This window comes from Channa argus, chromosome 21 (assembly GCF_033026475.1).
Source record: "Channa argus isolate prfri chromosome 21, Channa argus male v1.0, whole genome shotgun sequence".
NCBI lineage: Eukaryota > Metazoa > Chordata > Actinopteri > Anabantiformes > Channidae > Channa > Channa argus.
In genome coordinates this window covers 5,092,186-5,108,162 of record NC_090217.1, presented here as the reverse complement: position 1 = coordinate 5,108,162, position 15,977 = coordinate 5,092,186, and the positions used below count along the sequence as shown (strand labels likewise).

The 15,977-nt window shown below is 41.7% G+C and overlaps 1 protein-coding gene across 23 annotated transcripts in view; it reads right to left on the bottom strand.

The window, feature by feature from the left end:
• The window catches only part of celf2 (cugbp, Elav-like family member 2), a 186,063-nt gene that overhangs the window by 73,393 nt on the left and 96,693 nt on the right, over positions 1-15,977 (bottom strand). For 22 of the 23 annotated variants that reach the window (XM_067489734.1, XM_067489739.1, XM_067489727.1 and 19 more), the window contains one exon: positions 2,142-2,338. In XM_067489734.1, the coding sequence (XP_067345835.1) occupies positions 2,142-2,338 (197 nt within the window). Of the gene's footprint in view, positions 1-2,141; positions 2,339-4,046; positions 4,425-15,977 lie in introns of those variants that run through there. The other variant, XM_067489737.1, reaches the window with a different exon arrangement.

Below are 15,977 nucleotides of genomic sequence, written 5' to 3'. Positions count from 1 at the left end.
ACATGAAAATATTCATTTCGAAGGGATAATCACCCAGATTAACCTTGCTATGTGAAAATATGCAGTTTGACCCCTACTGGCTTGTGTAGTCCACCCATGACGTTGTGTACATTGTTCCCAGTGAACATAGAAACTATACATTGCAGCTCTAGTATGTGAAAAACACTCCAACAAGTCCTGTGCTGGAACATAAGTGACTGGCCAAATGTTTTCCTAATAGTCAGGTGAAAAAGTCTGTGCTGATAATAATGACAACGTGGCTTGATAATGAATTTTGTTTGAAAGAGAGCTGTAGGGTTAACGGGTTTTTGCAATCTAACCCGGAGGTTAACATCACACTGATTCCCTCTCCAAGTCGCCACTGAGAATTTTCCATTGGCTTTTGGGTTAGTGCAGAAAATAAGCTAAATAACAACGCAAGGTTATGATGCACATTTTGTTCAGCAAGATCATCGCGGGATGAACACGACTTCACCACTGCTAAGCTTTCGAGTTGTAATTTGATTTCGCTAGTCTTGGTGTGACCTAATCTCCAGCATCTAGTAATCCTGAGTTCAGTATAAACACAACATGATGCTTCTATGGATTATGGAGAAGTCAGTCTTCGTGTTCGGCGTAATGACATTTAAAATTTCTCTGCAGTTTCATTTATCCACGTGTTAGCAATCACCATTTTTGAGAACATGTAAGTGCTTAAAAAAATCCACTGGGTTGAGTGGGGTTTTTTTTAACTGATGACATTTAAGCCATAAGAAAAAATGTGAAAATCTCAGTTACTGTAGATCTTAATACAGGCATATATCTGAAACCCATTTATAACAGACTTTGGGTTAAGAAAAAGCAAAAGTGCAAAAATACGAAGTAACTTCAGAGTTTTTGGACTCATTCTATAACACTAACAATAATCTGTCAATCATGCCCAAGTGCATGCATTGGCCAGGATCATGAGTCTGGTCTCTTTAATTTTCACAGTTTGCAACATATTTAATGTTGTTCCTACAGAATCCACTGTGGGAAACTTTTAACATCTTTAGGCATCCTGCAACACTTAAAAGTGAAAAAGTCAACACTGAATTGAGGGCACAATAACTCATCTAGTATTCAACCACAGACCAAATTCTTTCCACAACCATACCAAGTGTTTTAATGGTCTAATCCGAACCGCACATGAGATACAGCACACGAACCCACTCTGTGGTGTTAAAAGTAAAAAGCTTTGTACACCAAACCAACCATCTTTGTGTCCTCTGTGCAGTATAAGACAAATACTAGCAACACAGGCCAGTCAGCAATAATTTCTTCCAAAATATATCTGACAATGCAATTTAGTAGAATCAGATGTACTTTGCAGCATTTAGGGTTTCACTATGTGCATCAACTTCGGTGAAGTGGTGCATCAGCACATCAGTGAGTGCATCAATTTGTTTTTCTGACAGCGATCAGGTATAATGAAGATCTTGCCCAAAATTGATAAGTTATTCCCTTCTATTTTCTGATACCTGTATTTAATTTCTTTATTCGCTCTATTCCTGTTGATTCATATTGTTTCATCTGACGTTCTGAAAACTTCTCTTGAAATTTGCTTTACAGTTGGATGCAAGTGCCGCATCTCCCTTCCCGTCATCCTTTCTCTTTGGCTCTTTTTGCTTTTCTCCCACTCTCCATGTCTCATCAGGAGTGTCATCAGCCCCCACTCCTTTTGATGCCTGTTAATATGGCAGCACTATTGTCTGCTCATTCATTGCTGCTGTCTCTATTGTTTGCTCTCACTCTTGACAAATTCATCAAAGGTAAAAGAAAGGGAATGGGAGAAAATAGCTGCAAATCATGCGGTTTTGCACAATTGACTGTGCAAGTCTGGCAGGGTTCGTCTTTGTCTTCAAATGATGCACGAAATGTGCATTTGCTTGTGTAATTCTGCACATACATCATTTGTTCTATTATTAACTAGGTGGGACGACCTAGTCAGCCACTGATTGCAGTGTGCCTTTTCATGTGTACAAGTATAAATATAGTGTGTGTCTCTATGCAATTCTGCATTTGTATCTGGGTTCACAAATTTTGTGAGCATCTGTATGGTTATTTACATGTATTTCATTCATTTGTTACAGTCTATCTGTGTTTACTGTTTATGAGAGTACCTTTGCTCTGTGGAGGATTCTGGCTGCGGTCTCGGAGGATGTTGATCTGGTAGACGGCTCCATACGGCTCAAACAGCTCCTTCAGCTCCTTCTCTGACCAGGAGCGCGGGATCTGGCCCACAAACATCTTGATGGCGTCCGGATCTGGCTGGTCCGAATGCTCCAGTGCCCCATTCATCTTCCCGGCAGTGCCGTTACTGTTATTGAGACACAATGAAGAACATTAAGAATCTAAAAAAGCACCATATTTATACTAGTGACACAAGTTAACTTTAGTTGTGTGGTACCAGCAGTTGTGGAAGACGTACTCAGGTCTTTTACATAAGTAAAAGTACCATTACTTTATTTTAAGTATAGGTACTGCATTCATAATGCTTACTTAAGAGCATCGTCACTGATTCTTAAAACTCTTCCAACTGACACAATATGTAATCCGGATGATTAAAAAACATATCCAGATGATGTCATCTGGAAAGGCAGATGTTTTTTTTTATAAGGAAAGTGCAGGTTATTTTTTGCAATTTTGCTTGTTATTTTGTAAAAATTCACAATTAATGTTTTTTCTATTTTCATTTATACTGCATGCACACAAAGGGCATCGAAAAAAACACATACACAGTTACAATAAGATAAACAGCTTTGGATTTCTTCTTTGTGACATTTCATGTTTTGAAAAAAATCCAGGGAGTTTTAAAAGTGTTTTAAGTAGTGTATTGCCCGGACTTATTAGTGTGTAGGAAAAGGACCCCAGTGTTATTAAAGGGTAATATAGGTAAAAAGTGAGGACCAGAGGACTAGCTCTCAATTCAGCTTGCTCCATATCTTCAAAGCTGGCTGTTTTATATACACTGACCTGAACCATCTGCAAAATGACATATTCCTCTGGCCCTAAATGTGGATTTCTGATAGCAGAGATGCAGTGATGGCGCTATTCAGGATGCTGGCAAATCCTCACTGAAGGACTGAGCTGAACACACATTTAATTTTTTTTTATTTTACAACCTTCAAAGTGTATATGTTTAATGCTGCAGTGTGTTTTGTTCAGTGCATCAGCTAACCTGACATTTGCTGTATGGACTGTATAAGCTGTGGTGAGAAGTAGAGATAGTTCATGCGTGTTACGTAGGCCTGTCATCCACTGTGATGTGCTGTATGTGCAAGTTCTTGTGTATGTTTGCAAGCAGTGACTGTGTGCTGGATAAACAGTATGCAATGTGTTAATGTGAGTCTGTGTGTGAAGGATTAGGCTGTAGAACCAGTGCAGAAAACCTCCAGGGCCCCTAACAGGACACAGATGCTTACACGCCAATCGGTTTGGTTATATTTCCACATCTGGTATGCATATAAAATGTAGGTGAAGTGCTTTCACCCTTTTCACCACAGAGCTACAACACTTATCATCACAAAACACACTCGTCTGTCTACGCGTTTGGAATGCTAACTTGAGCTGTGGCGTATGTTTTATCGGACGAATTAAGGCTTTCAACAAAAAGGCCTGACGATGATGGCAACGGCACCCGAGCACATATGAGGCAAAGTGTGACTGTGTTATGAGGACAATCACAAGCACATGGCTACGAAACACACACAGACACACGTACACATCACTGCCATCAAGGCATGTGGTCTATTTAAGATGGCTGAAAACCAATTTAATGAAACCAAAGTCAATGGCTGTGCTATTTTATTGCTCTTCTTTCCCTTTTGTTATTCTCGGCAGGAGAAGGAAAGAGCATTATCTTAAGAGGCAAAAACAAAACAAAGCAAAATCCCAAGCATGGTTAGCTGACAACAGTGATACCACCTTTTAAAACTCAGCAAGAGTGAAAGTGAAAAGCAAAAGACAGAGGGAGGAAAAGAGAGAGTTTGGAGCAAAAGTAGGAGGGAATAAGAAAATATCCAGACCTTTGAACACGGGCCATCCATCTTTTGCAGAAAGAGCCAAGGCGCTCAGCAGAAACGCCCAATTCTTTAAAGGACTTAAAGGACATGTCAAATAAAACGCCAGAACCAGAGAAGGAGTCAACGAGCCAAACCAGTGCTAACAGTCCTTGGGGCGAGAACCGCTCCTTGCTAAGCTGTCCAATAAATCGCAGGGTTCCCGGCACTGAGGGATCCCCAAGGGTGGTAGCTGATTGGGGAAGGGAAAGAAGGGAGAAAGGGAAGGAAGCGCAGCAGCGGTGAAGAGTTAGTGCCCCTATCACTGGACGATATTTAGGCACATAAATGGTGAAGATGGTTGTATTGGACGAGCCTCAGCAGTCGCTGGGTTCACACTAAAGCACATCATCCCTTCGTCCCCTGACACACACAGACGTGATGTGTGTGTGACAAAAAAAGGGCAGGGAGAGGGAGAATAGCAGGAGACAATCGCTCTTTGTTGGCTGTTTATGTGAGGCCTGTTGGGATTGAGCGAGTCCACGGGGAGACGATACAATAGCTGGTGTCAGAGCAGCGCCTCCCTCGTCCAGGACACTGTCCGCCCTGTGCTCCCTCCACCGTTCACTCTGCCTACTAAGACAATGAATAGCTTCACACTAGCAGCCATAAGGCACACGAAAGCTTACAGAGCTGTCTTGTGTAGATTGCATGCTCCGTCTTTTCCCGAGGTGGTTGGAAGTAGGTGACTCTCATCACTACAAAGGAATGAACGCCTCTTCCCTTGCCCCTGTGGCCACGACTGACAAGGTGTTATTGCAAGCAGACAGAGCTTTAGTGTGTGCGTGTAGATGTTTGTGCAAGTGTGTGAAGCTCAGCAGGAGAGTGTCCTGGGGCTCGGATTAAGTCATTGAGTGGATCCACTCCTGCCATAGCCTCTCCATCTCCCTCCCTCTTCTTCCTCTTCTTTTCTCTCTCTCCCTCTCAATTTGAGCCAATTGTTTGCCTTAATGGCTTAACTATTGCTTCCATCACTCCAGTCTCCCTGCAGCATAGGGCCGTGACTGAGGGCTGATCTACACTTAGAGTGTGTGTGCGTGTGCGTGTGTGTGTGTGTGTGTGCGTGTGCTCAGTCAGATTGCAAAAAAGTGTCTGGATAGACCTTTGAAGCAGCTGCTGAGGGCTGTTATTCCCTCACCTAACACTCACATTAGACAGCGGGCTCATTCATCCGAACTACAGCTGCATAGTATTGACCATAAAACCTTATGAAGGTTATTTATTTATTCATTCACCATCTTCATTTTACAGTCACAGCTCCTCAGACTTTCACTGTTAAAGGAAGTGTTCAGCATTTGGGCAAATACACAAATTGGCTTTCTCTCTGACAGCAAGATGAGAAGATCAATATCTAAGACTAAGGCCAGCGGGTTTGGTTTATACACTGGTAATCTGTTCCATTCCAACTAAGACCATAGCGACATTAAGCCGGGGATCTTCAAAAATTCCCTGGGTGGCTCAGGTTGATTTTGCATTTACACACTGACGGACAGGAAAAGAGTGTTTCTCCTCCCACTGAGCATCCATGAAGGACTGACAACCAAGTCAACATCAGAAAACAAGTGAAGAAGAAATGTTATACTATTTCTAGGTCCACACATTGTTTATAGCACGGAAACCACAAAAATGTTAGAGTTAATGCTTTGTGACTGAAAAAGTCGAGATTTGTACTCGCAAAAAAGCAAATCTAACTTTGTCCGTTCAGACAAAGAACATTGACGGCTTTCAACAGTAAAATGCTGCACAACTGCCAACACTTATTTGAGTGGTACATAACAGATACAGACTGTATACAGGGTTACAGCTCAGTTTTCCCCCACCAAGCTGGTGGTCTCACATTTCCTCACTCCAAAAGCTCTGGTTTAGGGGAAGAAAAACCACTCACTTTAGTCTGGATCGACAAAGATGTAGATTCACCAGGTTTGATCTAAAGAAGCACCCTGAGCACTGCATGTTACGTCGGACAAGCATCGCAACATTAGATAAGTACAGGCTGCCATGGAAAGACTGGACTGGCACTAATGTAATTGTGAATGTCACCTTGGTTTGTCTGTATCCTGTAGATTTGCATGACTTTGATTATTAAAAAACAATAATTAAAACATGGGAACGTATTATTATATATTCAATAAACTATATTATTATTAGTTTTACCTTCACATAAACTGAAATATATGTCTCCCTAAAAGAAATCCTGCTGCATTTCAACCTTTACTGGGTGGATTTAAAAAAGAGAGGGTGCCCAAGTCTTTTATGATTTCTAAGGGTTTGTCACTCTCAGCAACATGTTTAAATGCAGTAAGGTAGAAAGAATATGGACAATGAGCTACCCCTTCAGACATGGACTCCACACAGAGACAGAGAGGGAGAGAGAGGCAGGTAGGAGTAGGAATAAAAGAGAGGGACAGAGTGGAGGAGACAGATGAAGATGAGTCAGATCTAGAAGTAAGCACAGTTCAGAGCTCAGTACGGGCTCTCTCAGAAACCACACACACGTACACACAAATACATATACACATGAAGGGTGCAGTTGAGGTTGGCTGCGTTTATCCCCCTGCTGTTTTTCCCTTCTGTTTCTGCTCTAAAACACACATCCTCCCTGACTCTCTTAACCCCTCAATCGCAGCACATGCACACACACCATAAAACATCCCTGGCACTTATTCACACACACTTCAGCAGGTTCGTGGAAGGGCCGAGCTGTCACATTTCTTCTTATTGGCAGTGTGTTTGCAGGGTGTGTAACAGTCCCACAGGGGAACTAATCTTGTTGACAAACAGAGTGAGGAACAGCCCCCCCCCCCCCCCCCAACCAAGGTCAACTAAACACACACCTCTGACATGTTAACACACACATACAGACCTGGACAGTTACCCCTCCTCACATGCACACACCTTGACAGATTCCTACACAGGGTGCGGAGCTTGGGTTGGGACCCACAAAAGTGGTCATGGTGTGGATCTAAAGGGTCAGACTATAATTACTGGAGTTCAAAAAATAAAATATTGTTAATTTACATAAACACACAATTATGTTGATTTTTACATGAACACACAATTTTACTATTTGTATTTCAAAGTTCAAACAGTTATTTCAAGTTTGACATTTCTGCTGTGTGGGTAAGACCCTAAAAAAGGGAACTGTCAAATATATCTGGTCAAACCACACACAAAGTACCTAAATATTTTTCTTAATTTTATTGTTGGTTATTTAAGTTTCCAGGGGCCCTTTATAACAGTATAGTAAACACAGCCCCAACTGAAGGCACAGGCCCCAAACACAGTCCCACGTGGGGCTAATACACAACTTAACTAACACAACGCCTGTGTGTGCAGACACACCCGGATAACAAGCAAAGGAATATACATTTAGAAAAACACACAAAATTCATTTAATAGTTCTGAATATTTTCTGCTGCTGTATCAAACTGTAAACAAGATTAGCAGCCTCACCACAACACACCATAAGAGGCATGCTTTTTCTCCCTGAATCCCACCCTATAACTGATTTTTTTTTTTTTTCACCAGCAATATGATGCGCAACAGCGGATTAGTGAGTCAAACTAAATGAGTGGCGTACTGTAGTGACTGATTTATTTGGAAAGCTTGTCATTTCTCTGTAACCGACTTACAGCGAGGTAAACTGGCTCCCGGGGGTCTTGTTCAAGCCAAACGAGTGAGTGTGATATTGCCTGTGATTCACTTGAACTTTACAATAAGCAATATTCCACCCACCTTGGGTACAGCACTGGGATAACAGCCACTGGTACATACTGTATACAGCGTGTTTCATATATTCATTATTGATGTTTCTCGGCTGTATGGAGGAGGCAGGGAAGCTTTGATAGAACTAGCATCTTTGAATAACTGTGACTATCTGAAAGAACTGGGTCTGGGTGAGACCTTATGATTGCCTTTGTGTGTGTGTGTGTGTGTGTCTGTGTGTGTGTGTGCATGTATGCATTTGCGGTTGCCATGGAGATGAGGCAGCGCATGCAATGCAGGGAAATGATCAGATAAATGTCACAGCAGCTAATGAAGCTGCACCGGTGCCCCGACGCTCAGCTAGCTCTGTGCTAACGAGCTATCGCAAGATAATGAGAAGAGACGCACGTGCCTGCACTCACACAGTGTGAAGAAAACACAGTGACGCATGACACACACAGATACAAGTGAAATGTGCCTCATTTTGCTTGTTCCTCAAGTCTCATATTTCCCTGCGTGTATAAAACACTGGAGGAGCTCACACTGTTACCTCAGAAATAAAGCCACCTTGTTAGATGCTGCAGTGATTCATGTGGTGTTTGGATTTGTGGCTAATTAAGCTATTTTACGTGCAAGCATGTTCAAAATATATTGAAAATGAATGTCAAAATTAAAGCCTTACACATAACGCAAGATGGTTTCCAGGATAAAAATGTGTAAATGCCTTTTGTAAATACAGTTATTGTAGCTGCTGTTTAAAAGATGAGCTACATGAATTAATTCTCTGTCCTCAAATCTAAACATAGATTTTTTCTTTATCTCTATTTACTAGGAGTTAATTATTCAAGTGTCAAAATCAGATCTTAATAAACTGTAATTTTATAATCCTGCTCATTAAAAAGGCAATTAAACAGAATTAAACAATGAGCACATAACTACAGTCTATTAGGTTTAGGCACTAAATTGATAAGGTCACATTCAGGCACCAAAAGATCAGGGACAGGTATAGGGGGGGAAAAAAGGTAAAATATTGAATACTGTCAAGTTTTCTGGGGTTTCTGCTTCAACAACTGCCCAAACTTGAAAAAGACAAAAGGCATCCGCGGGAGATGCAGGAATAACTCTGATTTTAATTTTTTTTTACTTTTGCCTTGTTTATTGAAGCTTTTTTCACTAGCAAAACAGCAGGTTCAGAACAGGCTCAGAGCAGGTTCAGAACAGGTTCAGAGCAGGATAAAAGCGGGATCGAATCAGGATATAAACATCAAAACAGTATAGACAGTATATAACAGTTTCAGTACAGAAACAGCATAGTATTTCGTTAGCCGTCGAGGTTCCCCCTACTGGCCTGGGGGCCCAGGCAGTTCCCTGCCTTGCCTACTGGCAAAGAGCGCCTCTGCTTTATATAGCTATATAAGCAGACTATTACCTTACTAAGGCTGCTAGTAGTTGCTGCTCTATCACTAACTAGATGGTCGAAGGTTAGCTACTGAACCTTAAGTATGGGCTGATAAGTACTTGGTAATGTCCCATTAAATGGTGTAGCAACAGTTAAATCAGCTGTATGCAAATAATGAAGGCTGAACCAGTTTCAATTGAGTGCCTCTCCGGCGGGGAGATTTTACTTCAATTAGCTGGTTAAAAAAACATTCAGTTTTGATTTGAAAAAGTATCTGCAGTTTAATCTCTTTGTTGCATTAATTCCTTTCACAGATAACCAATAACTTATTTTTTCCCTGCCCAGTTTTCATCATTTGCTTTAACTGTAGGTACAATCCCCTCATTGTCCTTCACAAGAGGAGCTTGTAGTGAATCCAATCCTCTTGAAGCAGAAAACACATCAGTATTTAAATAAAAAGCCAATAAAGAATTGTTTTAAACAGAACTGCCGCTTTAGTTACAAGAATGTGTCAGCAAAAAAACAGTACTAACAAAAATCAGTGAGCCTTATATATGAATAACTATAAATGTATGACAGCTGAAGACTACATTGAAAAAGTATTTGAATGACTGTTGCGTCTCTATTCAAGCTGAAAATTTTCTTCATTTAAAAAGGTTTTACTGTTCATGAAAAAAGCATGTTTTTACTATATATGAAGGAGGTCGGTCATTTCGAGGCAAAAACCGATCTCTCTCCACAGTTTGCTCAGTCTGCATGTGTCCCAACAGATCCACACTGCATGTTGCAGTGCCCTCTGCAGAGCCTTGAGAAACAGCAATGCCATCATAAGAGGAAGAGTCACACTTATTTTACTGCTGAAGTCTGAGCTTCAGACGTTATGAAGTTATTTAATGGCCTGATATCTATTCTTATTGGCCTATAAATATGGCTTAGTAGGGCCCTTTTCTACTGGCCAGTAGACACAGTAGATTGTTGTCATCCATTTCCAAGCGCTACACCTTAGTCACGTTTAGATACTAAACGCAGAGGTACAACTTTGTTACATTTACACACGAACACTACTTTTAGTAAGACTGTGCTTGGTTTGGTCTAGGATGGACTTCTACATTTTACACCTTGGCACTCTTTGGGAGTTTTTCTTGGCCCTGTTTTAAAAACTGGAGACCTGTCCAGTATGTACCTCGCTTTTCACCCAAAGACAGCTGGGATAGGCTCCAGACCCTTGCGACCCAACAGGATAAGTGTTGATAGATAACAGATGCATGAATGGATAGAGGGATTGTACTGTATGGGACTTAAAACCGGTGTTTGCAAATAAATCCAAAATTGACATCCAATGACATCCAAAACCTGACTTATTTGCGTCACAGCAGGAAAAGTCATCAATCAGTTGCAAAGTACAATCAATAGTGTTTTTGCACCAGGGAGTGTGAATGAGCAAGGCAAATTTCATGCAGACCTGGTTAGCACGTTTTCAAGCTGACAGTAAGACAGATGGAGTTGACCAAAGAAAAAAACAAAATCAAGCACTTTTCCTATTTTACTTCACTTTGTATTTTATTTTTACTCTGCAGTACAGTTCCTGGAATTATTTCCTTGAAATTATGCTTTCTACCTCACATCAGACAACCAGGGAGATCTTTGTGTGTGTGTGTGTGTGTGTGTGTGTGTGTGTGTGTGTGTGTGTGTGTGTGTGTGTGTGTGTGCGTGTGCGCATTATAGAAGGAGGGAAGGGGAAAGGAATTAAAGCATCTTAAAGCCTCAGCACCAGACTGGTCAAATCCAAGCAGCACTAGCAGCAAAATTCCACCCTAATCTTCAGCACACTTCCTCTCTACATCCCCTCCCGCCTCCTCCCCGTATCTTGTTGCTATGGGAACAGTAATGTTGAAGGGGCATGGGTTGAAGGTAGCAGCGGGTACTGGGTGTGGGCTAGGTGGGTGTGCGCACACACCCACACCCACACACTTGCTGTTGATTCTTTAAATTGCCGTGAGTCACCTGTTTTTTTTTTCCCTCAACACTCTGATCTCTAGCTGGAAAAGCCTTCAGCTCGCTGTCTCTCCTCTTTCGTCACCTCCCGTTCCTCTCACTCAATCATTCATGTTTGTGGGCTTAATGAGAAACAGCTTGTTTGTGGTGTGAGTCTGCGTGCGTGCCTGTGCGTCCGTGTGATGAAATGGCAACGACTCTGATTGTCTGGCACTGCGCTGTGGCTGTATTCTGCCAAAAGTCATCATCTGATTCGCCGACGGGGATGATGGCCCATTTGACTAATGCTTCTACACAAAATGATCCAACGATGCTGATCCAACGAACAGAAGAAAGAGCGGATGGAGGCAGAAAAGAATCATATCAGATTGGTACTGGTTCAGTTCAAGTGATCCAGATTTGGGATGCATTTGGGATGCAGGTAAAAAAAAAAGAACGAGGCCGTTGCAGCATCATTTTACTGTGATATTAGTGTTTTACAATAAATTGTCAATAACCTGTAGTCGTGGCATCTCTAAAGGGGATGACTGAGCAGAGAACCATGTGGTAGAGAGAGAAAATGGTGTAATAAGGGCGATAAAGAGAGACAAAGACACACACACACACACACACACAGAGGTAGAGGGGGAGAGAGAGAGAGAGGCGGCCAGTTGCCAATGACAAAACACCACTGATTTAACAGAACATTGAACTGGCTTCAGCACAATTACATCCCATTGTGTGTAAACCTCTGCACCGTTTGCAGCATAAAGGTTACAAAAGCCTGGATATCACCTCTATTAGCATTTGGCAAGGCTGCTGTTTTCATGTATGATGCCAATAAAAACTAGATAATGCACGTGCGTTTTGCCGAAATTGTTTGCACACCCGTTCTCAGAGGGCACTCCATGTGTTCGTGTGGCGAAGAGCAGAAACTGCCTCTGACACTTTCAAAAAAACCCCATTACAGCTCTTTACACACACAGAGACACACACGCGTGCACTTGGAGGGTAAGAAGTAGTTGGTGTGGTGGTGGATGCTGGGAGCAAATCAAAGAGGTGACGTTGTACACGGTGCAGACAGTCAGGAAATCTGTTTATTGGCTGGCATGGGAGGGCAATGTTTTCAGTGTGAATGTGTGTGTGTGTGTGTGTGTGTGTGTGTGGTCGGACAAGAAAATAGCCCAATGCTGAGAAGTTACTTTTCTCTGTAAGGAAACATCTGTAAGCTGTTGTTCGTACTGTAATTTCCCTCATAGCTCATTTCACGGTGGTTGCGACTGAATGTGTTCAGGATCCCCTTTAAACACAAAGTACAACTGGTGCATTTCGTCCACGTGTACCACACATTTTTCAGTGTGATGTCACACAGGCACACACACAAAGTGCACTGGGTGACTCGGGCTGTTATACAGACTGAAGCCAGGCTTAGCCAAGTCTGTCTGCTTCTGTCTTTTTCGTTTTCCCTCTCATCCAGTCTTTCTCTCCTTGCCTCACTTTTCTCTTATGACCCTCTCCACTGTATCACTTTGACCCCAAGACATCTAACAAGCTGTCAGAGAATGTAATCATGTGGACATATGGTATGTATTTTATTTCTGAACGATAAACTCCATCATTTATGTACCGTACTTTTTTTAGTCTTTGAAGTGGGAGTCCAAGTCAACTTCAGTACCAAAGACAAAATCAAATTATGATGAGTCCAAAATACATCAATATAAGTCCGTCACGTCTTTTCAAAATATTTCAAATCAGCCATACTAGGTTCAAAATGCATCCAAAAACTTTTCAAAATACGTCTTAATTCAAGTTTTAAGTCAGTAAAGACAGATCCAGGTCCAACTTCAGACAGGTCTCACGTTCTGTAATTCAACTCACAAATAGTGAGTCAACTGGCACAAATTTCGATGTAGACTGTATTACATTTCAGGTTTTCCTTTGATAACTCTGCTTTGATAAACTGCACAATCCTTGACAGTGTGATTTTGGAGAATTTCACTACCTTATTAAGAGGTTGGGGTTAATTTGATAATGACTCACTAATTAGTTATGCTTCCACCTTCAATGCTTTTCATATTATTCAACCATTTATTGGCTCTTTTGTCTTTTATATCCCTTCCTCCCTTCTTCCTGCTTGTCTGATTCCTTAAGCGTGCTGTCAGCATTAAGGAGGAAATTACTTGCACATTGCAGCCCTGCGTTTCCAAGTGCTTCACTCTATAAAATTATAACAATTCATGCTCTGAGCCAAGTTCATATGGGGGTTGGGAGGGCCTTGTATCTTAGAAAGCTGACAGATTTCCACTGAAATCAGCAGGATACCTACAATCTTTGGAGCTGCCTCCTGGTTCGAAAGTGCCTCTAGAGGAGGGGTGGCTAATGCCCACTACAGTGTAATTATGCTTGTAATGTTCTACAGGAGGAGGGGTAAGGGTGCCGGGGTGAGGGCAGATAGCGGGTGATAGTATTAAGGGATTTTAGGGCGGATGGGGTATTCATTTTCATTAGGTTTTATGAGTTGGAAAAACACTGTCATGCATACCAATTAGCGCTGGAACAGATGGCTCAATATGGTTGTATGTTTCTTCACACGCGCGCACGCACTGTGAGTGGCTGAAGAGCGTGTGTGCTAAGGGAGGCAAGAGCTTGACAGAAACAGCCCAGACGACAGCATCAGGAGGGTCAACAGGAGGAGAGAGTTCGGGCTGACAGCTGTTTGGAGAAAAATCCATCCCCCTTTCCCTTCCTATTTCCTTCCCTCCCCCACCCTTTTCCCTTCTTTTCTGCCCTCCATCCCAGGTCAGGACCTCCAGAGCAAAATCAAACCTGGATGAGTCTGTTCGACCGTCTCTCTGAGGAGGAAGCCATATGCTGACATATGCTGATGGAGCGGAGAGAGGGAAAGGCATTGCCTGATGATGCGTGTGTCTGTGTGTGTGCATATGGCCAAATGTGCTCCCAGATGCAACCACTGTCAAATCACAAAGGTTTGACTGAAACGGGCTTTTGAGGACTAACAGTGAGACAACATATTTTTGTGTATATGGGATTTTAGGCAGGCATTCAGTATTTTTCAATGTTCTTTTTCTTTCTTTTTATTAGGATTTAAGTCAGCATTTTTCTGAGAACTACATTCATGTCAGAGTAGTAAAGAAGGAAATAATAACACCATTTTCCACATAATAGTCATCCTAATCATAATAATAAAACACTTTTAGCACATATTTGCAAGGAAATCAAACATAATGCTCTATTCAATCAATTCAGCAGTCTTCCCACACACAACCCGTCCTGTATTGATAACTACAATATTGAAATAACAAAAAAAAGAAAAAACTGTGTCATGCCCATCAGATGAATAACTCAGTGACAACTCAATATCCAGACTTTAAAGCAAACACAAAAGCAAAAGTGACACAACCAACACCATTCCCTTAGCTTCTAAAGTTGTAATAGCTAATGTGTTAGCAGACAGCTTGCTACTCTCACATCCAGCAGACAATATTGTCATACATTTGGAGCAAAGACCTCCATAACCCTGCTTATACTTGTGTTGTGAACATTATCAAGCTCTAGCCTGAGCCAAATATTCTATGGTGCTACCAACGGGGCTAATGGGAGTTTTGACACTGACCCATACAGTAAGTGTAACACAAACCAAAACAGTGAGCTAAAACATCTCAAAGCTGAATAATTCTTCACAGTTTCAGTACCATGAATTACAATGCAGTCATTTTGGTCAAGGCTGATAAGGAAAGTATTGATTGATGCCGTTGTAAAAGCTTGGTTCATGACTGTGCCTGCATCTAGTCACAAAAATATTTTTTTTTTGTATTAACTCACACTGAAAACACTTTCTACAGAACAAAATGTCCCTATGAGAACTGTTCCCAGCAAGGTCAGTGGATTATCAGTAACAGTGCTTCTGGAAAGATGCTGTTACATTTTTGAGTGCAAGTTTTTCAATGCTTTGAGAGCAACAAATGAAATTCCTTTCACCTACTGCATTGTGGTGACAGCTGCAATCTCAGAAACAGATATTTCAAAAGCTGCCACATAAACCCCAAACCATCTGCATGGCTGGTACCACAAGGAGTAAGTGAGAAACTATATATATATATATATATATATATATATATATATATATATATATATATATATATATATGTACTTTTGTGCGACTTCTCACCTCGGGTCTACAGTCGTCCCCTCTTTAGAGCTTAGCTTTACATCCGTCGATGCGGGGCGGGCACAGGTGCGCCTCCCCACTTCGGAGACTTTATACTAGCAAACACTTTAGCTGTGGCATTAGCCACGACTCAGTGGGTCTGAATGGGGACACACTAACAGACTAGTGCTGCAGTCCCAGAGCCCATTGATCTGTGCTGCTCACTAATAACAGAAAGCAGAGACTCCCTGGATCTCTGGGGCCATTATGATGCATGAGTGGGAACCATGCAAATCGGGACAATACACTGAGGATTGTACAAGGACAAATGCATTTCAGATTATATGGAGAGTCAGATACACTGCAGATAGGCTTCACTAACATGTAATTCCTTTTACTAACCTTGCAACTGCATTACTCTGTGTCATTGTCTTTGCACGTGCGTATATATGTCTGTATGTGTGTGAGATACAGGGATTAAGTGCGGTGTTACAGAATTACAGAGGCTGCTATATTTAGGGTCAGGCTGTTTCCTTTTTCAAACCATTATCTAGACCTGTGGGGACAAGCTGGGATTCCAGCGCGGCCAAAAGACAAATACAGACACGACACACACACACACATCAACACACAAATACCCTGTCCACTAATA